This window comes from Pongo abelii, chromosome 1 (assembly GCF_028885655.2).
Source record: "Pongo abelii isolate AG06213 chromosome 1, NHGRI_mPonAbe1-v2.0_pri, whole genome shotgun sequence".
Classification (NCBI taxonomy): domain Eukaryota; kingdom Metazoa; phylum Chordata; class Mammalia; order Primates; family Hominidae; genus Pongo; species Pongo abelii.
Genome location: NC_071985.2, coordinates 115,193,777 through 115,219,203, shown reverse-complemented (window position 1 = coordinate 115,219,203; position 25,427 = coordinate 115,193,777). Strand labels below are relative to the sequence as shown.

Below are 25,427 nucleotides of genomic sequence, written 5' to 3'. Positions count from 1 at the left end.
TTCACTGCATAGCAAAAAGAGGTGTCTGTGAAATTATTACAGTAGTAAAGTATGTACTGCAATAGATCTTACACATTTATGATTTAATACTGCATCTTTACATTTGTTTACATTTCTCTTGACTATCAATGGCACCGTGTATGTCTGTGTATATGTAAGTTTTGATACATTTTAACTTTTTATAATAGATTTGTATATATTTCATGATACTAAATGGTAAAATAGACTAGTATCTACACATATGTTATTCATTTGTGACACACTCAACTCTTTCTTATTATTTTCTCTATTTCTAGGCCATGTGGCTTGTCTATGTGTTTTTCCACATTGTTGCAAATGTTAAAGATCATTTCAATGTATTTATTTTTAAAAATTCACGTGTAAGTGGATCCATGCAGTTCAAATCTGTGTTCAAGGGTTAAATGTTTTATGATTTTTAAAAGGTTTTTCTGTGCAACACATTTTAAAAAGGTTTTCTATGTAAAATCATCTTGAATAACAAAGTGGTTATAAACTTACAAGTTCCATACCATAAATAAATACAGGAATTAAACCAAGATTCCTTTAGCTTCCATGTGCTTTGGTTTTTATTCATGATAGGACAAACAATGGGAGCAGATTATGAGACAGAGGAAGAAGAAGTTAAACATGTATAGTATTAACTAATTGCAGTTATCAAAGAAGTAGTGAACTTGATAAGGTTATAGTAGTACTTCTGTTTCATGGAAGAAGATTGAACTATAACGTCACCACTGTGGCCATTCATCTTTCTTGAGACCATAATGAAATGAAAGTAGGGAAATATTTATAAATAGGCATAAACTCATAATAATAAAAAGATTTGAAGGCAAGGGGGAGGTAATAATGGACAAGATATTTCAACAAATTTGCAGAACACAGAGTGGCTGGGAATGGCTACAGAGGGACTACAGGAAAGGTAACTGATGGAATCCCAGAGAGATTTTGGGTTCATAAACAATAGATACCAGTAAACAAATCTATGCAAAGTACAATAAAAACCAGATATTTATTCAAGGTCATTATATGGAACATGGGCTCTACCTGAAATCCTTATGTTCCACCTCCATCCCTGGTATCTACCACTAGAATAACTATACAGCCCTCTTTTTTAAAAAATCACATGATTTCATTGAGGAAAGTTAAAGCTTTCAATATGGATGTTAGTTTCCCAAAATAAAGTCTCCCTTCATTGTGAAATTTAACCAGGTCCACAGTCCCGCAATACCCATTCCTGATTCTGAAGCAAAGCCTACCAGTTAGCCCATCCTTCCTCAAAGCATTCTACATAGAAAGCATCCAGTCAGTATTCCCACTCAGGGGATAGAATTAGTGACAACTAGGTCTACTCAGTGGAGGAACACCTGCTATTCAGTAGAGGAAACCCACACTAGCTACCCAGAACTTTATTCTTAAGCACGGATAATTAAATAATGGTTAACTACTACAGTGGGATATCATACAGAAATGCAAATAAATGATACATAGTTACATATAACAACATGGTTGAATCTTGAGCTATAGAAGCTGGATGTGAGAATACAGTTACATTTAATTAATATATTAAATATACCAATAGGCAAAATAAGCTCATAGTAATTGGGAGAGGGTATCAGATGGTAAATGTATTAAAAATTAAAGTAGTTACCCCAAAAGTTAAGATATTGGTTACTTTTTTGGTGGGTGGGAATTATGATTTTGTGGGATACATGGAAGGTATTGTTCTGACTGTGGCTTATACAAGTGTTCTCTATAATAAGGAGAACATTTGTGTTTTATATGCTTTTATGTGTACATGTTAAATTTCACAGTAAAAAATATAGTCAAAAAAGGGATCCCACAGGAGACAGACAATTCTATAAACATTTTTAATTCTCCATTTTAGTCAAATAACTCGGAGAAGGTATATTCATAGAGTAAAAATAGGATGCTATGAAAAGGAAGCAATTAGAGAATGAAAAAAGAGTTCAGATTAAAAGTATGGTTGCTGACATTAAAGCTTCAGTGAAGAGACTAAAGATAAAATTGATTTAATAAAGTTCCTGGAATATACAGGGAGAATAAAAGATTAAAATTTGAGAGAAAATAATAGAAACTCAGTCCAGGAGGTTCAATTTCCAATTAATGAGCATTTCAGAGGAGATAACTGAGAAAGTAGAGTACAGAAAATATCACAGAAATAGTAGAAAAGATTTTTCCCAGAGCTGAAAGATACTGATCTTTAGTTTGAAAAGTACCTAGCACAATGACTGTAAGAACAAACAAATAAAAAAAGACTACACCTAAATTTAATCAGTGTTTAAGTGAAGATTCTAAACCTTGGAGAAGAGAGCTGAGTGTGAGGAAGTAAGATTGGGAACATATTAAGACTATTAAAAAATAACATCAGATTTCTTATCAGTTATACTGGATGTTAGAAGGTATTGGAATGGTACTTTCAAGAAGCTCTGGGGGAAAATTATTTCCAACCTTAAATTTGATACCCATATGAAATAAAATTAAGTGAGAGAGCATAGCAATGACATTTTCAGATGAAAAGGTTTGCATCCCACACACTTTTGTGGGAAGTTATTTCAGAATGTGATTCAGTAAAACAGGTCTACGTAGACAAAGACTTAGGACTGAAGAAGCAATAGGCATAACTCTGGAAAGCAAGAAAAGAGAAGTGGCAAGATGACAGCTGTGGAGTATCCCTAGAAAATGACCAGATTGGGAGGAAGGTCTCTAGCGGAGTAAGGAGCGAGGGGTGACTCAGTATAAGTAACATGGTTGATAGGCTAGATACAATAAATGATTAGGGAAAGTGATGGGAGACAATAGGAAACCAGTTAGAAAATCTGGAGAAAACTAAAAGCTATACAAGAAAGTCATAGTTAAAACATAAGGACAACTAAAGTGCAGCATGATTTTACGCAGTTGATGTCTAAGAAAAGACTGGGCAGCTGATAAGATGGTAGTGTCACTGAATGAGTCAAGACGTTTTGACATAACTGCAAAATAGAGGTTGTAATATTGATGGGAATATTTTGTCATAGTTGTTTTGATATATACATGTTTTAAAACAGTTACTCTTCAAATGTAAAATCACTGCTCTCTTGTTCATTACCAAAAAATGTGCCGAAAAGGTACCACTAACCTTTACCCCATCCCAAATGCCCATTAAGTATAAGGGACTCTCCCTATCTACTCTATTTGTTTCTGTATTGTTTTAATATTTTACAAGTTATGTGTTAACTTTTATGTTTTTTTGTGATTATAAAATGTGTCAGTTTGTTAGAATTAATTTAGCTTCTAACTATAATCTATTGTATAAATCCATCATATATTACCATCATTATAAAATTATTAATGTAAGTATGATGAGTATGGAAAGCTATTCAAAATTTAATTGTGAATTTCTTGTTCTATCTGAAATGTAGAATAAGACATCTTATTATTGCTCTGTCTTCTACTCCTCCAAGTGACTTCTGGAATACCCAGCCACTTAATGTTCGAGATTCAGGAAGCTTTCATAAAGCAGAGGTGTCCTTTTAGATATTTAGATGGAAAATAAAGAATATCATTAATCTTAGTTGAAAGCAAATGGCTTTTTTTTTTTTTTTCTTGAGACAGAGTCTCACTTTATTGCCCAGGCTGGAGTGCGGTGTTGCAACTTCTGCCTCCTGGGTTCAAGGTATTCTCATGCCTCAGCCTCCCAAGTAGCTGGGATTACAGGCATGCGCCACTATGCCTGGCTAATTTTTGTATTTTTAGTAGAGATGGGGTTTCACCATGTTGGCCAGGCTGGTCTGGAACTCCTGACCTCAAGTGATCCGATCACCTCGGCCTCCCAGAGTGCTGGGATTACAGGCGTGAGCCACCATACCCGGCTGCAAATGGCCATTTTATATAGTGTTCAAAACCTGGCAAAACAAATTTATGGTGATAATAGAAATTAGAAAAAAATGGTATCATTGGGTATTGACTGTGAAGGGCACATGAGGAAAACATTTATGATGCCAGAAATGTACTATAGTTTTATCTTGGTTGTGGCTTTGTTGGTATATACATGTGTAAACATCAAAATTATACACTTAGCATTAAATTAAAAAAAGAAGTGAGAAGTAATAGCGTTTGAGATGAGGTAAAAGTGAATTATGGGAATATTAGCAGACATACTGCTTAAGGTGAATGATAGCTCTTTTCCCCCATTTATTACTTTCTACAACAAAAGATGATTTTTAATTATATAAGTTACATGTATTTAGATAATTGTAAGTGTCTAAAGTTAAAATTGAAGGGCTCCTTCCTTAGAGCATCGCTTAGCCCAGGAGTTTGAGATCAAATCTTTTCTATGTATACACCAACATTCTTTAAACACACATTTTGAGAAGTATCAAACTATATAGATAATTCTGAAATGTGCTCCTTTTGCCCACTCAACAGCATATAATAGATATCTTTTAGTGTCGGATTATAGATTCACCCTGATTCTCTTTAATGATTGTGCAGTCCTCCATAGTATGTTTATATCGTAACTTAGCCTCCTCCCTAAACATTTCAGGTTATCTTTGGTTTTTTACTAATGAAAATAATTCTGATTAACTTTTTTTTACATCTATATTTGTATATTTCTGCAAATATTGTTATAGGATAATTCCAGAACTACAATTCCTAGGTTAAATTTTGTTAGCTTCTGCAAAATTGTCCTTCAGTTTCAACAACTGGGAACCATAATCTTGCCAACATTGGATATTATCAGTCTTTTAAAATGTTCGCTGATCTAATGGACAAAAATGGAATCTCACTGTTTTAATTTGCCTTTTTCTGATCACTAGTGAAATTGGGCATCCTTTCTTATGTTAATTATAAATTGATGTTTCTTTTTTTGCTGTGTGTACCCTATTTTAATTTTCCTTATTTGTCGGTAGTCGTCGTTTATGAGAGTAATCCTTTTCTTCTTATGTATGTTGCAAATTTCTTCTCCAATTTCTAGTCTTTTAGATTTATTTGTCTTTTAGCTTTAACTTACGAAGCTATCCATTTTTCCTTTATGACTCCTTCATTTTGTATTTCGCTTAAGATCATTTACTTAGGAAGACCAGATATGTTCTTATATTTGTTCTGGAAACTTATTCTTTTGCATTTTACTTTTAAATCATTAATCATCCACAAATGTATTTTGTGAGCTAAATATATGAATATTAGTATGCTTTTTCTTTCCCATAATGGATAGCCAGTTTTTGCCATAAATCACTGAATAATCGGTCTTTTCTCACCAATTTAAAAACCAGGGATAGTACTGAATGAATGAATGAGGGTTATAATAAATGTACTTTTTTTTTTTTTAATGCAGGGAGGAGGATGTCAGTTTTGAAGCAGAGTTCAAGGATGTAGGTCAGGGTTTGTAGAAAATCAAGGATAAAAGAGTGTGGTTGCCTTGGGAGCTGTAGTGTCCAATTGGATAGGTTTAAAAGTATAGGTGGGATGAAGTAAGAATATATCTAGTACAAACAAATATAGGCATACCCATATGTTTATATGCTTAGCTATATGCTTTGCTTTACTGCACTTCACAGATATTACAGGGTTTGGTGTGTGTGTGTGTGTTTGCAAATTGCAGATTTGTGATTACCCTGTGCTGAGCAAATCCGTCAGCATCATTTTTTTGACAGCATGTGTTCGCTTTGTGTCTCTGGGTCATATTTTGGTAATTCTTGCAATATTTCAAATTTTTTCCTTAGTATTATGTATGTTATAGTGATCCGTAATCAGTGATCTTTGATATTATTATTGTGTTTGTTTTGGGCAGCATGAACAACACCCATAGAAAATGACAAACTTAATAAATTATGTTGTATGTGTTCTGACTGCTCTACCAACTAGCCATTTCCCTGTCTCTCTCCTTTGGCCTCCCTATTCTTTGAAAGACAACAATATTAATATAAAGCCAATTAATAACCCTACAGTGTACACCTAGTATGCATCAATATTAATCCTTCAATGGCCTCTAAATATTCCAAGTAAAAGAGTCATATGTCTCTCACTTTACATCAAAAGCTAAATGTAATTAAGCTTAGTGAGGAAGGCATGTCAAAAGCCAAGAGAGACCAAAGGCTAAGCCTCTTGCACCAGTTAGGCAGATTGTGAAAGGAAAGAAAAAGTTCTTGAAGGAAATTAAAAATGCTATGCCAGTGAACACATGAATAATGAAAAAACAAAATAGCCATATTGCAGACATGGGAAAAGTCTGAGTGGTCTGGATAGAAGAACAACCAGCTACAACATTCCCTGAAGCCAAAGCCTCATCCAGAGCAAGGCTCTAGCTCTCCTCAATTCTGTGAATGCTGAGAGGTGAGGAAGCTGTAGAAGAGTTTGAAGCTTACAGAGGTTGGTTTATGAGGTTTAAAGAAGGAAGCTGCCTCCAAAACATAAAGGTGACAGGTGAAGCAGCAAATGCTGATGGAAAAACTGCAGCAAGTGATCCAGAAGATCTTTTTTTTTTTTTTTTTTTCCCAGAAGATCTAACTAAGTTAATTGATGAAGGCGGCTACACTAAACAACAGATTTTCAATGTAGATGGAACAGGTTTCTACTGGAAGAAGATGCCATCTCATAGATGAAGAGAAGTCAATGCTTGGCTTTCAAGGACAGGCTGACTCTTGTTGGGGGCTAATGCAGCTGTTGATTTTAAGTTGAAGCCAGTGCTCATTTACCATTCTGAAAATCCTAGGGCCTCTAAGAATTTTGCTACGTCTACTCCCTGTGTGGTCTGTAAATGGAACAACAAAGTTCAGTTGAGAGCACATCTGTTGATGGCAGAGTTTACTGAATATTTTAAGCACACTGTTGAGAACTGCTAAGCAAAAAAGATCTCTTTCAAAATATTACTGCTCATTGACAATGCACCTGGTCACCCATTTTCTGCAGTGAAGATGCCCAAGGAGATTAATGTTGGTTTCATGCCTGCTAACAACATCCATTCTGCAGCCCATGGGTCAAAGAGTGATTAAGAATCTCAAGTCTTATTTAAGGATTGCATTTTGTAAGGCTATAGCTGCCATATATAGTGATTCCTCTGACAGATCTCAGCAAAGTAAATGGAAAACCTTCTGGAAAGGAGTCACTATTGTAGATACCATTAAGAACATTTGTGATTCATGGGAGGAGGTCGAAGTATCAACATTAACAGGAGTTTGGAAGAATTTGATTCCAGTCCTCATGGGTGATTTTGAGGGGTTCAAACTCAGGTGGAGGAAGTAACTGTAGATGTGGTGGAAATAGCAAGAGAACCAGAATTAGAAGTCGGGCCTGAAGATAGGACTGAGTTACTGCAGTCTTATGATAAGACTTGAATGGATGAGGAGTTGCTTCTTAACAGATGAGCAAAGAAAATTGTTTCTTGAGACGGAATCTACTCCTGGTGAAGAAGCTATGAACATTGTCGAAATGACAATAAGGATTTAGAATACTACGTAAATTTAGTTGGTAAAGCAGTGTCAGGATATGAGAGTGGCCTCCAAGTTTGAAAGAATTTTTACTGTGGACAAAATGCTGTCAAACAGCACCACAAGCTACGGAGAGATCTTTTGTCTTGCAGAGAAATCAAACAGGAAGAATCAATCAATACAGCAGACTTTATTGTTGTCTCATTTTAAGAAATTGCCCCAGCCACCCCAGCCTTCAGCAGCCACCACCCTGATCAGTCAGCAACCATCATCATCAAGGCAAGACCCTCCACCATCAAAAAAGTATGACTTGCTGAAAGCCTCAGATCATTTGCATTTTTAGCAATAAAGTATTTTTAAAATTAAGATTTGAACATTGTTTATTTAAACATAATGCTGTCAACACAACTTTTATACCTACTGGGAAACCAAAAAGTTTGTGTGACTCACTTTGTTGCAATATCTGCTACATTGCAGTAGTCTGGAAACAAACTTGCAGTATCTCTGAGGTATGCCTGTGTGTACTAAAATTTGTATGAATAGTAATCAAGGGGAGCAAGTCAACAGCTACTTAGGTTATACAAGGTGATATTATAAAGGAATTCTTGGGCTTTTTTTCTTTTTATAGATGTATTTTAACTTATTATCTTTGGCTTAGGAATTACCATTAACCATTGTATAGGAACATGTCTAAGAGTGAGCTCTTTTTGCTTAACATCAGATTTAAGTTGAGCTTTCATATTTAGTCATAACTTATTTATTTAAAGCTATTAATATATAAAAGGTAATTATCAATTCTGGAAAAGGTTGGCTCTATGACAGTGTACAAACTGTAATTCAAGGAAAACACTACTAAGTATGTGAAGCACCACATCCAGAGAAAAAAGATTTTCTAGAAAATTGGATACACATGTAGAGGAAAGTGATTATGTGCAATTACTTATGGGACTAAATTTGAAGTATGTTGGAAATAGGGTTGTCAATGTGATTTTAAAATTATTGACCTCTAACATAGCCATTGTAATTGAAAATATTACTTTATTTGTCTTGTCTTCCCTTGCTTTTACCTCTATCCTTCTGTTTTCTCCTTTGTTACAGATCATACATCTGTCGGCGGCCTGGGAGACAGTTTTTATGAATACTTACTGAAAGCATGGTTGATGTCAGATAAAACAGACCATGAGGCAAGAAAGATGTATGATGATGCTATTGAGGTGATTATTTCCAGAACATTTTTCTACTTAACAGATTGAATGTACAGTGTATTTGGTAGTGACTAGATGAATATCTTATAACCATTTTATTATAGACATTCAGTAAATACATATAAGCATTTTATTATATGCATTCACTATAGAGTTTGTTACTATTTTAGTAGAAAAGCCTCATATTAAATCTTCTTTTATTTGTGACATTTTTAAAGAAATTTTTGAAGAAAGAATTTATTGTAGTCCAGGTGCGGTGGCTCACGCCTGTAATCTCAGCACTTTGGGAGGCTGAGGTAGGCAGATCACTTGAGGTCGGGAGTTCAAGACCAGCCTGGCCAACATGGTGAAAACCCATCTCTACTAAAAATACAAAAATTAGCTGGGCATGGTGGTGCATGCCTGTAGTCCCAGCTACTTGGGAGGCTGCGGCAGTAGACTCGCTTGAACCTGGGAGGTGGAGGTTGCAGTGAGCTGAGATCTCATCATTGCACTCCAGCCTGGGTGACAGAGTGAGACTCCGTGTCAACAATAATAAAATAAAATAAGAATTTATTTTAGTGTGTTCATGAAAATTGATTTTATTTACTTTTAGTTAATGTTTACAGAGACTGGAAAAACTTCTGACTTTATATACATTTTCATAAACATTTTTTCTTTCAAATGAACCCTTGAATCTACACATTGAGAGCCTTATGGGTAAATACTTAAATAATGACAACACACTTATATAGTATTTTCTACATGCCAGGCACTGTTCTAACCCTTCTTACATACATGAGATCATTTAATCATTATCACCATTTTACACATGAGGGCCTTAAGGAACAATGAAGTTAAAGTAACTTGCTGAAAGTTGCATTGCTGGTAATTGATGGGGCGTGGAACTGAACAGTGTGGCTGCCGAGCCAGTGCTTTTAACCACTGTATTATATTGTTTCATATTTAAATGACTTCATACCATGATATTGTGACAGTTTATAATTGGAACAAGATTCATTCTAGGAAGAATTTATATGGAGTATTTCTAAGAAAAAACTGTGAAATAGAAAAGTAAGTCAAAAGTGTGTTAAGTAAGTGTGTTTAGCAGGTTATTAGCTTCCTGCTCTATTATAAACTGATAACCCACTTAATGATTTTAGTTATTTTTTAAAAGTTGTATATTTTGTATATAACAACACTGTGCTGATGTAGTCAGTAATTAGTTGTCAGAGTTATAATTTCTGTTTGGTTTGTTTTTTTCATTAAACCAAGAATCTTATCCATTTTATATCCCTACTGTTTAGGCACATAATTTGTTACAATTGTTTTTAAAAAATGCACAGGAGTTGAACTTAATATGTGGCTCACAGTGTTTTGCCCATTATAGGTACTCAACAAGTGTTTATTGAGATATTGTATTAAATAATAAATTGAACTAAAGGTACAACCAAGAATATACATTTTAGCAGGAGAACTTTATTCTCTTATTAAAATTTAAACCTAGAAAGTTGTATGATCCAAGATAGGTTATTATCTGGGAAGAATTTAATATTCTTAGAACCATGTTGTTGAAAATAGCTGTTAGTAATTCCCACTAGACTGTGGCCTCCTTTGAGGGCAGAGACTAATTTATTTATCATTATCTCAGCACCTAGCACGATACTTGAAACATAATAAGTATTCCATAGTATTTGATAAATGCATGAATATATTTAATATTATTATATTTGAGAACATGTGATATATCATATACCATGTAATAAATTAATTTTTTTCTGTTTTCTTGTAATTTTCTTTAAAACTATTTTGACTTTTGCTTAATTTTTTCCAAAGGAAAAAAATTATATTTGTCATCTTTTTTTAATTGTACATGCTTTGAAAGGCATGATAACTGTTTTGAAAGTTAACCTTATAAATTCACACTATTTTTCATGAATCATCTGCTATATGTTACGTATCTTGTAAATATTTCTGTACTTGCTTTCTTTTCCCTGTTTTTATTAGTTTTATTAGTTTATTAAATCAAGAACAGGTACCTAATAAATGTTTTTTAATAACAGTTGATCAGCTTTCACTTTGAGACATGATCTCAAGTATGCAGTCTTTGCAGTGTTAATTATTTTCAAAAACTATTCTATTAGCATATTGTAAAATAAATGACATATGGAATGTATGAAAGAGATAGGAATGACCACTTAAGACTCAGTGTAATTTGAAATACATTATTTTTAAACTTTGTCTTTCGGCGCTATTTAATTAAATTATTCCATACCCATCCTACCTTCCCCTATCCTTACAGATACCCATATCCCTTGTTTCTACTTTCTTTTAAAATTATTGGCAAAAAGCCCTAACTAACTGCCTTTTACTTTAGTTCTAGTAAGTCCAGGTGGATATGCTTGGATATCTTTTAATTGTAATATGGTAAGATTTGGGTTATAATGAACAGAAATGACAAACATATGGATACCATCTTTAGGCATTTTTGGAATACCTTATATGTGGAAAACATGGTACTATCATGAGGTTCAAAAAGATGAAAAATACCACCCCATACTCAAAAAACTAATCTTTTTGTGCTTCAGAGTACTGTGGTTAAAACAATGACAAAAACTTATAATCCAAAGATAATTTCTTATCATTTTGGTTATCAGCCACTTCTCATTCCCCAACATCAAATACAATTATCTAAGAGCACCATTCATTTATAAAATTACTTAATAATTAAACATGTATAGAGTGCACACTACATTATATGGCTTCTGGAATACAGGTGATGAGTAAGACATAGTCACTCCAATTCTGTAAAACTCACATTATTATTACGGAGAATACAGAATAAAATTTTCCAAGGCTGATTGTTACTAAACTTGTCAGAGAACAACTGACAGTAAAAATACTCCTTTTTGTCAAAAAGAAAAGTTAACCGCTAATCATGTATAATAGTTTCTACTAAAGAAAACTGAGTTAATGGCCATTGCTTATACTTTTCCATAGAAATACCTCTAAAGGTAGAAAATAGCTCATCTCAGCAGAGTCTAAGAACATATTCCAAAGGAGCAAAGCTCTTGAAAGTCTCATTTTAAAAATGAAATGTGATTGTTATACTCTGATATACTCAAGTTTAATATAGACTATTTCTCTCACCATTCCTACATCTTTTGAGTAAAATGTATATTCCAGTAGGATAGACAGTGTTTATAATATGGCTTCTCTTATCCATGACAAAGCATCCAAAACAAATGCCTAAATTTGAGAAGTAAAGGACTAAGGATAATATTATATAGAAGGTAATCTTTAGGCCAAGTCTCTCCTCTTCCACTCTGTCTTATTATGGTAGTGATTCAGGTATTGGTTCCAGATTATATGCAATTTGATAACCCACTCCAACACTTGCTATTAATTAAGTCTCTTAGTTTGGGAAAGTTACTACTTTATAGACTATCATATTACCCAGGTTTATAATGGCCGGAAGGATATAGTAAGTTTGAACACTAATAGTTTGCATCTAAAATTTTGAATATCTTTTCTTTCCTATAGGCTATAGAAAAACATCTTATTAAGAAGTCTCGTGGAGGTCTTGTCTTTATTGGAGAATGGAAGAATGGGCACTTGGAAAAAAAGATGGGGCATTTGGCCTGCTTTGCTGGGGGAATGTTTGCACTAGGAGCAGATGGTTCCAGAGCAGATAAAGCTGGTCATTATTTAGAGCTAGGGGCAGAAATTGCACGTACTTGTCATGAGTCATATGACAGAACTGGTAAGAATATTAATAAGGCTAATTATATAGTCTAAAATAATCTCTAAGTTAAAATGTGTTCAGCAATAAGAAGGAGAATATATAGGCACTTTTTACTTCCAAATAGTTTACACCAACATGGCAAATCATTTTCTTAAGAACTTGAATTTTAATTCTGGAAATGTGTCTCTGCATTATTTTTTAAATTCTGAATTCTGCTGCTGTTTCTGTTAAAGATTTTGAAGTAATTGTTTTAAAGACAAGAATCGTGGGGTATTTGCGAATATATGGAATAACATTTATTTTAATATAAGAATCTATTTTTGCCATTTCAGCTTCTATAAAAACAGTTACTTAAAAGAACATAAAATTGACTGATTTCAGTTATATTGCCTTGCCTATCCTCTTGTGATAAGAAGAATAACCAAAAGATAATAATATTTATCTTTATTGGTATCTGGCTAACTAGTAGTTTTTCAGTTAGTTCACCAGTAGGTTTTGGAATTGTTTATGACTTTAACTAAAAAGATCCTCTGACATTGCATTGGGCAAATATTTTCTGAACTTCAGTGTCCTTACTTGGAAAAGGAGATGATTCCTAAATGGTGACAAAAATTGTTTTGGTTGGGGCTGAGAAAACTTACTCTTTTTATGTATAAAGCACAGATATACATACAGTCATAAATAGATACACAGTATATATTTGGTATTAAAATTTTACGGAGGGAGAAGGCAATTAGGTTTTTTTAAAAAAGTCAAAAGGTTTCTTAGGGGTGCAATAATGAAAAGGGGGCTGAAAAACACTGGACTAGACCTTCCAAGGTTTTTTCTGGCTTTAGAAACATGAGTTTCTATATGAAGTAATAGATAATGAGCTCCCTGAAAGCCAAAAAACTAGAAATTTCTGTTTGATTTCAGAAGTTGAATTGTTGATTTTATCAAATAACAATTTCTGTTTTAGGGTTAATTTATCATCAGACACCATGAAACAAATACGATTGACCTAAAATTTATGCTAGTTCATAAATCTGTCAAGTTATTTTTATACAGTAAGGAATTAAACTTATGGCAAAATTGATTCTTCAGTTCTCTCGTTAACTAAATAAGGGTTCCATTTCTTGAAAGAATATAAGTCAAGAGGACAGTGAAGTAGTGTTATTTTAGGGTAATTTAAGTGTTGGTGTATAATACATATAATGGCAGTGATCTGAGTTCAAAATAGAGGCTAAATTAAATTATCGTGTTGATATAGAATGTCAATTATGCACTTAAAATATAGCTAAAATTAGTAAAACATTGAGGACCAGGATGGATATTCAATTTTATATTAGGATCCATGAGAATAAGGATTGTTATTTTGCAGATTTTGACTGAAATCAAATAATAGACCTAAAATAATTGAATTTCATATAGCATACATTCTAAAATATGGTATATCATAGTTATCATAATTAAATATTTACTCCATGAAACAGGGAACAGCCATTATATGCCAAGTATTATGCTAGATGCTTATAGGTTAAAGTATGAACAAGATACATTCCCTGCCTTTCAGAAATTCATAGTGTACCAGAGTTTGAAAGGATTTCCTTATATTTCTGATTTTAATGTTTCATAATGACGTTGCTGATGCTGATTCTTGTTCTGATTGTCATTTTCACATTGCAAGTTGATGAACCTGTGACCCTCTTTGTTATGGTAAACCAAAAAATGATTATTTGATTTGTGTCCTGTATTTTCAAGTCTTCCGTTGTTTTTACTTGTCTTTAATCTCAATTTAGATCCTTTAATAAAAAAGTACAATCCTAGTTTTGCCAACTTTCCAGCAGGTTATTATATCCTCTGCTGTGTTTTCTTATAGCTGTGCTACAATTTTTGGCCACCATATTTTAAAATATCCATTCATTTCTCCTTAGTAGTTATTCCAGCTAAATATATACTGTAATTATCTACAACTAAATCAATTCATAATCTAAGCTCTAAAATGTTTTCTTATATGTGTGTATTATGGCAAAATGTCTTTAAAATTACCTTGCCTTTAAAAAAAAATCCACACAGCATCATTATCTATATACTTTTATTTTAGACCACAATGGACTGTATGATGTGCAAATGTCTAGTTTGCATTTGTTTCCAAAAGATTACTAGACTCTTATTGGTAGAATTAGATTTAGCAGTATGTTGATACACATTATTCTGAGGAACATTTTATGTTAGAATAACAGGAATGTTTATAAGTCTATTTTAAGAAAACCAAATGTGGATCTTTTAAAATGACTCATTTTGCACTGAGTGCAAACAGCAACAATAAAAATAAAACAAAAATTACTTCATATTCTATTATTTCAGGGAAGAAAGAAGTCCCTGCAAACAAACTTAAATGGTTTATTTTGCTCGGTTCTTTCTTTTGTCATGTTACAGCATTAAAGCTAGGTCCTGAATCATTCAAGTTTGATGGTGCAGTGGAGGCTGTGGCTGTCCGGCAGGCTGAAAAGTATTATATCCTCCGTCCAGAAGTAATTGAAACCTATTGGTACCTATGGCGATTCACTCACGATCCAAGATACAGGCAGTGGGGCTGGGAAGCAGCACTGGTAAATAAGCCAATATTCCATTTTATCTGCAAGAGTGTTAACTCATGCCCTCCTATGATGCTATGTACCCTCACCCATGTTACCTCATTTTTAGTATCTGTAGGGCAGTTTTTGTTTATCTGATGAAGAAACTCTTAGTCGATTTAAGTTTCTGGGCAGTAGAAATAAATCTTACGATATATATAAAATATATATTAAAATATATTAAAAATATATAAATATATATATTTCAAAGGAGGAATTTTTAATGGTTAGGTAAAGGAAGCAAGTGGTTTACTCTTAAAGTCTTTCAGGGAATCCATAGCTATCAGTACCTGGGGAGGAAAAAACTATTAGTCTTTTATGAAAGTATAGCTTATTCCCAGGGGTAAGGGGTTGTTTTATTCTTTGAGATTTACTAATTGTGATAAATAGCACTAATTATGGTGACTATTCGTATTCAAATTGTTTAACTTAAGCTTACAATCTAGATAGAATGACTAAGGACATCCCAAATGAGGTCAGTAGTGCTGGTAAATTGCCCAGACAGGAATGTATGAGATATGTTTTAAGGCAAGATGTATACCAATTTATGTAAAGAGAACGTTTCACAGTGGCAAAGTGGGAGAGAAGATTAGAGCCATTATGTAGACAGCCTTACACACCAAATCAAAGGTTCTTAGTTGTTCAGGAAATAAGACGTGTGCTCAACTCCCTCCCCGCAATACACACTCTCTTAGTTACTTCTGTCAGCTACTGCGTTAAGTGCTGTCATGGGAAATGGTAACAGAAAGTTCTTTGCTTATCCAAAAAGCCCTTCAAATCTTATTTTTCTTTTTTCCTTAGCATCTTCTACCTGCAAAAGCTCCTTGACTTTTGAGAATTCCTTACAGAACTGCTAAATGTTTTATAAGGGGGAAGGAACTCCTGAAGGCTTTTTTCAGTGGGGAGTAACAAAGCAAAAGAATCTGATTGTAATCCACAAATTGGTGGGTTTGGGAGACCACAGCCATAACCTAGCAATAATGTGAGATCTTGAACTAAGGGGAGTACACTTATTTTTCACCTGTCATTCAGACCTAGATAGTCCTCCTGGACTTTAACAATAAGAGCATATTAATGGAAACAAGTGGTTACACAGGACAGGAACAGATGCAGCATTTATTGATGCTGCTTTTCCTTGGCCCCTTGGCTCCAGAATTGGGAGCACAGCTACTAGTGAAGTTCTCTGTGTAGGAGGGTGCTGCCACAGTTGAGAAGACAGCCAAACTATTGCCACAGTGGTTTGGGAATAGTATACAGACACACTTCTATTGTTAGCAGTGGCTTACTAATGCTTCCGTAAATTAAGCACTATTTGATGTAAGGGAAATAGGTAAAATAATCATATAATGAATCTGTTTCACTTGAATGTCCCCTGATATTTAATGCTCCTTATTTAGAGGAATGAGGGGGACATGTCTGAATCACGTGAGGAGTGGAAAGTGGTGGCAGAAGCACTTTTTGTCATTGAGGAATACTTTAGGATAATTCATCCTTTTCCTAATGTCCTTTTTTCCTGTGTGCTTTCTTCAAGTATGGCCCTACTTTTGTCTGTTAAGGAGAGGTGTGACAGAGTCAAACTTTAGCCCATGTCTGTCTAAATTTGAATTATAGGAGGTAGAATTTTGCTTTTGTAGCCTATATGCACAAACACAAACTCAATGTATAATCGGTCAAGAACAAGAACTAGAGTAGTTATACTCTAAATTCAAGTTTCAGAAGTGTGCAGTGTAAGTGATGAGAAGAGGGAGGAATGGAGGCAAAAGAGGCGGTGTCACATCTTAAATAGTATTTGCTCATGCATCACCATTGGCCTCTCCTCTTGGGTGCGAAGAAAGCAAAGGGAAGGCTGGGTGAGGCAGAATAGCAGTATAGCATGTCTTCCGTAGCCTTAGCTATTCTATTTACATATTCAAACTTCCAAACTTGCCCTCATGACTTGAAATGTCTTAAAGATTAGTCATGCCTCCCCACTACTTTCTTATTATTCTTAAACCATTTTGATAGTTCATATGGTGATGAAGACACATGATTATTGTGAAGAAAAGTACTTAAAAACTCTTGTATCCAAAATTTCTTTAGAATATATTAGAGAAAAGCACCAAACCCCTTAAATTTAGTTATAATCAAAATGAGCAGATTGATTAAATAAACACCTTTTTAATGTTAATTAGCTTTTCATAGGAAGGAGAAGCCCAGAAGAGTAAGAAAAGTAGCAAGACTAGGAACAACAAGCCATGGCAGACAGCGATGGTTAGTTAAGTAACCATGCCTTCATTGGATGACCTCGCAGGGTTAGGTAGAACAGAAAAACAAAACTACCACATGTGCTTTCCACTTTTCATGATTGGCTGAATTCTGGACTGTGCTGTACCTGCATAAGCAGACTGTTTGGTTGCTTTGAATTAAAAAGTAAGGTTGTGAATAGATTCCATTTGATTCAGTATATTTTATTTAGGCATGCCCAAAGATGCAAAAAGAGTAGGAATTTTAACTCTCAGTCAAGCAGTAAAGCACAGTAGTTAATAATGTGGAGCAAATTACTCTGTGCCTCAGTTTTCCCATCTGAAAAGTGAGGCTGTTAACCTCATAGAGTTCTGAAATTCAAATGTGACTGCATTTAAAGCTCTTAGAACAGCATTCAGCACATAGTAAATACCTTATAATTGTTAACTCTTTATATTGTAATTATTATTGTAGTAGGTGGGCTCTTTCTGCCAGTTGGTACCACCTGTAATGGCTAACTCATAGGATTATGATAATGCAATGTCTGGCACATAGTATGTATCTAGTAAATATTATCTCTTACTGCTGTTACTATAGAGTGCTCCTAAGTAATATTTTTTTTAGCATGTTGTGGATTATTGTTTGTCCTTGGAAGAGATAAAATTGCAATAAAAATTGTTAATTGAAACTGACCTCCATCTTGATTTGTCAGAACTAATGGACCTTTATTTTGCCAGACAGACCCCTCATTTAGAAAAAATAGCCTAAATTTGATTTCTAAGTTAGGAAAATATAAGATGTCTTAAAAAGATTAAAGAGTTTTGGAGACAGAGAAGTTCTATAGGAAACATCCTATTTCTCGTATGAGTTAATTTTTCCAGTATGAGAATATTTCCTTTTGATAATATTCTTAAACCATCAAATTTTCATACAAATCTTTATGAACTTTTGACTATTGTCCTTCAAAGTTTTGTTGTCCTTCAAAACTTGAAATTCTACAGAATTGCTTAGTTTGTCTATTCTCTTTCATAGGCCATTGAAAAGTATTGCCGAGTTAGTGGTGGATTTTCTGGAGTCAAAGATGTGTATTCCTCTACTCCTACACATGATGATGTACAGCAGAGCTTTTTTCTTGCTGAAACATTAAAGTAAGTATATAGCTTTAAAATATATTTTTATACTAGACTGGTTTTGCTGTGTGATCACTAGATGATGAATTACGACTATGTGACAGGTTACACTAAATTTTGTTGTAAATATCTTTTTATGTAATTGGGTGTGTAAATTTTTAGCTACATCTCGAGAAGAGTGACTTTGACTATAAGGTAGGTATTTTATCAAAAAAGTACTTAGTACCTGTTAAAATTTTTTGTTCTTTGCTCTTTAATGTGCATTAAAATCAGCTGGAAGGCTTTGTAATACACAGGTAACTAGGTCCACACCCACAGAGTTTCAGTAGATCTGGAGTTTAGCCTAAAAATTTGCGTATCTAACAAGCTCCCATGTGTTACTGGTAATGCTGGTCCTGGAATCATACCTGAGCTCCCTACTGTAGCTAATGAAATCTGTTAGGAATAATCATGCAGTTTTGATAGTACTAAATGACCATAGCCACTCATCCTCCCGATGAGGCTTACTGTAAAGATACACATAAAAGGAACAATGGAAAAGAGTAGACAACTTTATTTTGGTCTTATACTCAAAACCCCAGGTAGAGCTCTCTGTAAACAGACCTGGAAGAGATGGAGATTGTAAATATGTCCACTTCCCTAAAGACTGACCAAATAAATATCTCTTCGTACTCGCTCTTAAATTTATTATTTGTATTTCTTGCATATCTGTACATGAATGCCTTGTAAACATTTTATTTTTTCAACAAATGTGTATTACCAGGCACTGTTCAAGCCACTTGAGGATGTTTCAGTAGGCAAGCAGGACAAAAATTCCTGCCTTCTGGATTTTACATTCTAGTATACTTGTAGTTTACATTCTCATATATTACAATTAAAATGTACCTTTCTTGATCTAAGTTTCTAAATGTCTATCTTATTCTAATTTTTCTTTTATTACCCCTAGTACTGTTGTTTTCCTATCTTTTTAGCTTGTACATTATAGAATCATCTGCTTCCTCCTTTTAATATATCACCAATTCTTTATGCTTCTTTCTGTTACATTTTTTTATTTTGCTCCCTCCTTTCCATTTCTACAATTTACCCTAATCCAGCCCCTTATTACTGCTGGGATGGTTTAGAACATCTGCCTGGTACTCAGTTTCCTACATCTAGATGTTTCTTATTCTGACTTATCCTTTGTGATTAGGCTTGAGACTGTAGAAGCTGAAAGAGCACTAGACTAGAAAATAAAGTGACGGGAACTTTAGGTGTACACTAGCTACATCTAGCTGAATGAACATGTCAAAATAAAATTTTTTGCTTTTGGTTTACATGTCTGTAAAGTATGGAATTTGGCCCAGATTGTGTAGTATTTCTCCTGTTTTTTTTTTTTTTAAACTTCAGAAAAACTGTAAGATAGGACAATGATTATTTGTGTCTTTTCACCTAGTTTTGCCACATTTCCTTCTCTTTCTTTCTGCATACACTCACATATACACATAGTTATACTTTTTTTTTAGCTTTTTATTTTGCTGGACAAGTTGATGGTGACCAGCAATATATTTCAACAGTAGCTTTCAAGAAAAGGTCATTATCTTACATAATCACCATTCAGTTCTCACACTTGTGAACCTTAATATTCATATAATAACGTTGTCTAATATGTAATCCCATTTTCAAATTTCTCCAATTGTTCCAATAATGTATTTTTGTTTAATGCCAATTCAGGATCCAGTACGGGATCATTTGTTACGTTTGGTTGTCATTGCCTCTTTAGTCTCCTTTAATCTAGCACAGAGTTTTCCTCTTTTTCTTTTATCTTTTATGAAATTGACATTTTTAAAGTATTCAGGCTAGTTGCTTTGAGGAATGTTCCCCATTTTAGATTTTTTTCTAATTGTTCCTCATGATCAGATTTAGGTTAAACATTTTCAGCATGAACATTATATGGATCTGTGTTCTTATCATTGCATCCCTTAAAGAGACACATAATAGTTTAGCCCATTATTGGTGATTTTAAGTTTGAGCATAGGTTATATTTGATTATTGTCATGTAAACAATCTTTTTTCTTTTTGTAATTAATAACTTATCTGTGGAGTGATAATTTTGAGACTGTGAATATTCTTTTAATCCTAGATTCTATTCTTAAACCAACCTAATGTACATTCAAATATTTACATATATATAAAGTTTGTTCTCTTGCATTTGTCTATTTTATATTTCATTGCTTCTGGCAGGAATGCCTTTATCCTTTCTATCAATTAATGCCTCTCTCTCATTTCTAATTTCAGTTCAAATTTCACCTCTTTGCAGACTGGCTTTCATAATTAATTCTCAAATCTCTCATCACTACAACTTGGAGCACTTTAGTACATGCATGGCATAGGGCTGGAAATAGATGGTATGCTGCCTCATCCCCTTCTAGTGCCTATATGGAATATCACCATTTAATCTTGGTACTTTTCCTTGCCAAGTTCAGTCAGAACTCTTCTCAACACAACAGTACGCTAGCTAACCAGTTATTTATGTATATATATATAGATATATATTTGCTACAATTTTTGCTTTTAGAAAAACATACATCTGGAGCAATAAACATGAAAAAGGTCAAACAAAAAGAAACATACAAATAATTATAACATCACCTAGGCTAAGAAGATTGTCACAGTTGAGCAGTACATTCAGCATTGCACTTCCTGGCAGCTAAAGCAAAAAGGAATCATTCTGCACAGTGTCATTATCATTTTTGGGAGTTGAGGGAGCATATTACTTTGACAAATGAGACAGAATTTTTTATGTTGCTAAATTATAAAATGACTTAAATTGGATAACTCTATAAAAATATTGAACTATTAAGTGAACCATATGAAATTACCCTTTTAAAAAGAGTAATTTGAATATTGGCAATTTAATATGGTTCAACCTAATACATAATGTTAATGGTAAATATTTTGAAAATATTTATTTTGTTTGAAACAGTGATCTTAGGGAAGATACAAAAACACTCAATCTGATTTACTCTTTATAAAAACTGATGGCATAATATTAAAATACAATTGAATAAAGTCATTTCTGTGAAGATCTAAATTAATGTAGCTGTAGTTTTATTGTAAAAATAAAACTTTATAGAGGAATGAAGATAAGTATGGTCTCTTAAATATTTCTCAAATATCAGTTAATTGAAATAGGCTTTGTCAGAAGCTGTCAATTTAAGATGATATATTCTACCAATTGGTGGGAATTTACTGCGGATTCATTAAAAGGCAACAATCAATGTGTTTTAGCTACCAGAGATGGAAACTGATTGTCACGGCAGTGGCAAAGTTAAATAAAATAACCTGTATTCTTGATGTAAGCTGAGGCTCATTTTACCTTTTACATGTTGTCATAGGTGCTATACCATGGATTAGTTATTGCTATAGACATACTTTTTTCCCCAGAAGAGGCCATGTCTCCTACTTTTTTTGTTTCCCTCAATAGTCCTTACTTCATGTATTAATATTTATCTAGCATATATACTGATGACATAATAAAAACTATGTAATGAGGAAGGTCAGAGATAGATCCCTTCAAAGGTTCTAAAACTCTTATACTCTAGTACAGGAAATAAAACACGTGCAATATATACAACAAATTTTAAATACATTAAGTGCATAAGAGAAATATTAACAAAATGCAGAAGTCTTTTAGAGAAGAAAGAGTTTGCTTAACCTGGAAAACAAGGGAAGACTTCCTGGAAGTAGTGGCATTTGAACCAGACTTGAAGGCAAGCTGGGTAAAATAGGATGAACTGGTATTCAGGGGAATAACTATAAGGTAGACCATGGGATATTAAGAATGAGATGAGAGCTCTAAAGGTAGAATTGACAAACCTGAATATCTAATTAGATATAAGGAGATTCAGTAAGAAGGAAGAATCAGAGATAATATTAAAGTTTCCAGTGCCAACCTGACTACAGTTTCTAATCAGCATGTTAGTGCCTTACTTTTAAATATTAATAAACAGTATTGACTTAGAAATGTTTATTGAACTATAAACATGTAAGATTTGGCATATTTGTGTATGTATGTTACACTTTGACTTTTAAAGTTTAAAATATGAATATAACAAGGTTAAGAAAATATCCAAAAATAGAAGGATATGTTTCCAGCTTGAAAGACACCGTCAAGATCCCAGCATAGAAGATGAAAACAGACCCACACCAAGGCACAGCACCTTGGAATTTCAAAACCACTGGGGTAAAGGAAAGATCTCAGCTTCCACAGGGAGAGAGAACAGAATGTAGATCTGGATTCAGAGTGGCTTCAGACCTCTCAAGAACAGTCATGAAAGCTAGAAGCATTGGAGCAGTTGATTCATGAGAGAAAATTAATTCCAACTTAGAATTCTGGGTTTTTAGCCATGTAAGGTATCAAAAATCCACTTCCAGTCCTCTTTCTCAGTAAGTTGTTGGAGCATATGCTCCATGAAAACTGGATATAAACCAAAAAAGAAGACATGAATACAGGAAAGAAGTGAAAGGAAGATTAAGGGATAATATATTGAGATTGAGGAGGACAGAGGCTCTGAGAGATTTCTTCAAGATTAAATGTATAGACTGTTTATTTCTGAGTATTTTGAGACAAGAATTAGTTGCTGAAGATTTTAGGTGCATTATTACAAATAAATACAAGTCAGCTTGCTTTTTAAATAAGGGGAGGAGTCGTGTAAGAAGAAAAGCCATGAATAGCTTTTAGTTAACATATGAACTTGTTTAAAGACACTTGGTTGGAGTCTTGATTGTTTTGTAAGAAGAGCTAAATGGTACTACTGTCCCCTCTCCAGCTGCAAGAAAGAGAAATATGTTCTTTGATAATGGCTTTTGTCCCTCCAAGGATTGTCTTTTTCATTGGTTTCAGTGAAATAGCAGTTGGTCAAAAGTCTCTTAAGCTGAAAGAATTGCGAGGAAATTAGCAGATAGAACACCAAGACTCCTAGGAGCGGTTCTCTAGTAGCAGCACTTGAATTGTTGAATGAATATCTCCCACGTGGATTCTCTATAGTTCTATCACTTTATACCATTTACTGTCATAAGCCTCTTATCAAAAACTTTGAAGGAGTGTATTATTTTATATATGTACCTTAGTGTCTACACCCATTCACCTAGATCTTTCATTGAATTAGACTTTCATTGCACCTTACCTCAATTCTGTTGCACATTTATTTAAAGATCTGATAAACTGAGAAAAGTATACATTTTGAGGATACATTTCAACCATTTTTTTCTGAGTTCGTATATATCAGGCATTAGGCAGCTCAGAAATCACAAGTTAGTTGGAAACATAGTCTTAACAAATTTGTTATTAAAGGAAAGAGAAATAGCATAAAATTAAGATCAAATTTATCACCGCAGTATGTCTACTTTCACTGGTATCAAAGTCTCTGGGGCAAAAATTATGTCTGTGTCTCTTGCTTGTGTGCTTTTTTCCTCCCTATCTCTTGAAATTCAAACTTTGAATATAGTAGTAAAATTCTGGAAAGCTATATAAGAATATGTCTTATATTCTTATATATACTTATATACTTAAGAATAAGTAATCTTAAATAATCAGAGTTATGGACAAAGATTTATGTACTGAGATGTTTATTGCTGCTATAAAAATAAGTCATTATTTGTTCAATAATAGCTGAATGCTTAAGTAAATTATGGCACATCCACAATAGTATCAAGAAGCCAAAACAATTGCATGTTTATAGACTTTTCACAGTATAATATTAAGTGGGCTATTAAGTCCACATGTGCATACGTAACACATAGATGAACATGTTAATAGTATTTCAACAATATCAAAATGTGAACTGTAGTTTAGCTTAATTGAAGTTATTTTAGTTTTTAAAAATACTTTTTGTTTTTGCCTCTGTAAATATTTAAAAACATCTTTAAAAATACTCTATTTTGAAAAAAATAGGCTGGATCCCTGCTAAGTACCAAAACTAAGTTTCTATAGAGCAAAACTTTAAATATTAAAAAAAGAAATAAAATCATGAAACAATTGGAAGGTTTTTTTCAACCCTGGGGATGAAGATGGCATGATACAAAACCCAAAAATCATTGAAGAAAAGATTGACAATTTAATTACATAAAAATAAAAAACATCTGTACAAAAAAAGAGCACTAAGTAAAAGACAGATGGCACACTGGGAAAACATTTCTTAAAATTAGAAATTATTAAGAAAAAATACTAAGCCTGCTAAAAAAGGTAGTAGCAGTTCTTAGAAAAGAAATGGCTGTAAACACATGAGAATGCTTGATCCACTTGTAAGAAATAAATGAAATAATAGATCAGATACTATGTTTTATTTACTGTCACGCTGCTTAAGATTTAAAAGTTTTTGTTCTGGTGTTGGCAAGGATGTAAGAATCTAGTGACTTTCAAACACTCTAAGTGAGAGTACATTGGAAGTATATTCTTTTTTGTTGTTGTTGTTAAGGAAGCAAGGTCCACCCGTGGCCCCTGCCCCGACTTGGAAGTATATTCTTAAAATATCCTTAAGTGTGTATTATCAGTACTTCATTTGTCCTGATAGTCTATGTGAAATATTAATATCCTTAGTGCTTTAGTTTAGTGTTTGAGTTAGAACAAGCATGCATACAATCAACGTGTTTGTTGAGCTATATATACATAACAGCATAGCACTTGTCATATTAAAATCGGTTGTGTAAACACTATAATATGTAGCTCTACTATAATGTGTAGCTCCTAAAAAATCAAGTTGTTTTTAATACAGCTTTTTTTGAATTATAAAAATAGCATGTGGATATTGCAAAATGAGTTAAATCGTGTAGAACTGAAGAAATGACGAAAAAAAAAATGAGTTTCTTTGTGCCTCACATCCAGTCTCACTTCCCAAAGAGAATAATTATCAAATAGTGCTTGATATAGCCTTCTGGAAATTTTCTGGGTATATGCAAACATATAAAAATATATATAATATATATCCTTTAGCCTTTTTTCTCCATATATAAGATTATATATACCTATTATTCTGAAACTTGCATTTTCACCTTTTTATCTAGGAAAGGTTTCCATATTGCCATATATAAATCCACTGAGGAATGTT

The 25,427-nt window shown here is 33.4% G+C and overlaps 1 protein-coding gene across 1 annotated transcript in view; it reads left to right on the top strand.

Annotated features, from left to right (window-relative positions):
• MAN1A2 (mannosidase alpha class 1A member 2) overlaps positions 1-25,427 on the top strand; it is a 167,766-nt gene that overhangs the window by 123,475 nt on the left and 18,864 nt on the right. Inside the window, exons 9-12 of the mRNA XM_009245736.4 lie at positions 8,544-8,659; positions 12,173-12,392; positions 14,793-14,965; positions 18,245-18,360. Of these exons, the coding sequence (XP_009244011.1) occupies positions 8,544-8,659; positions 12,173-12,392; positions 14,793-14,965; positions 18,245-18,360 (625 nt within the window). The remainder of the gene's footprint in view (positions 1-8,543; positions 8,660-12,172; positions 12,393-14,792; positions 14,966-18,244; positions 18,361-25,427) is intronic.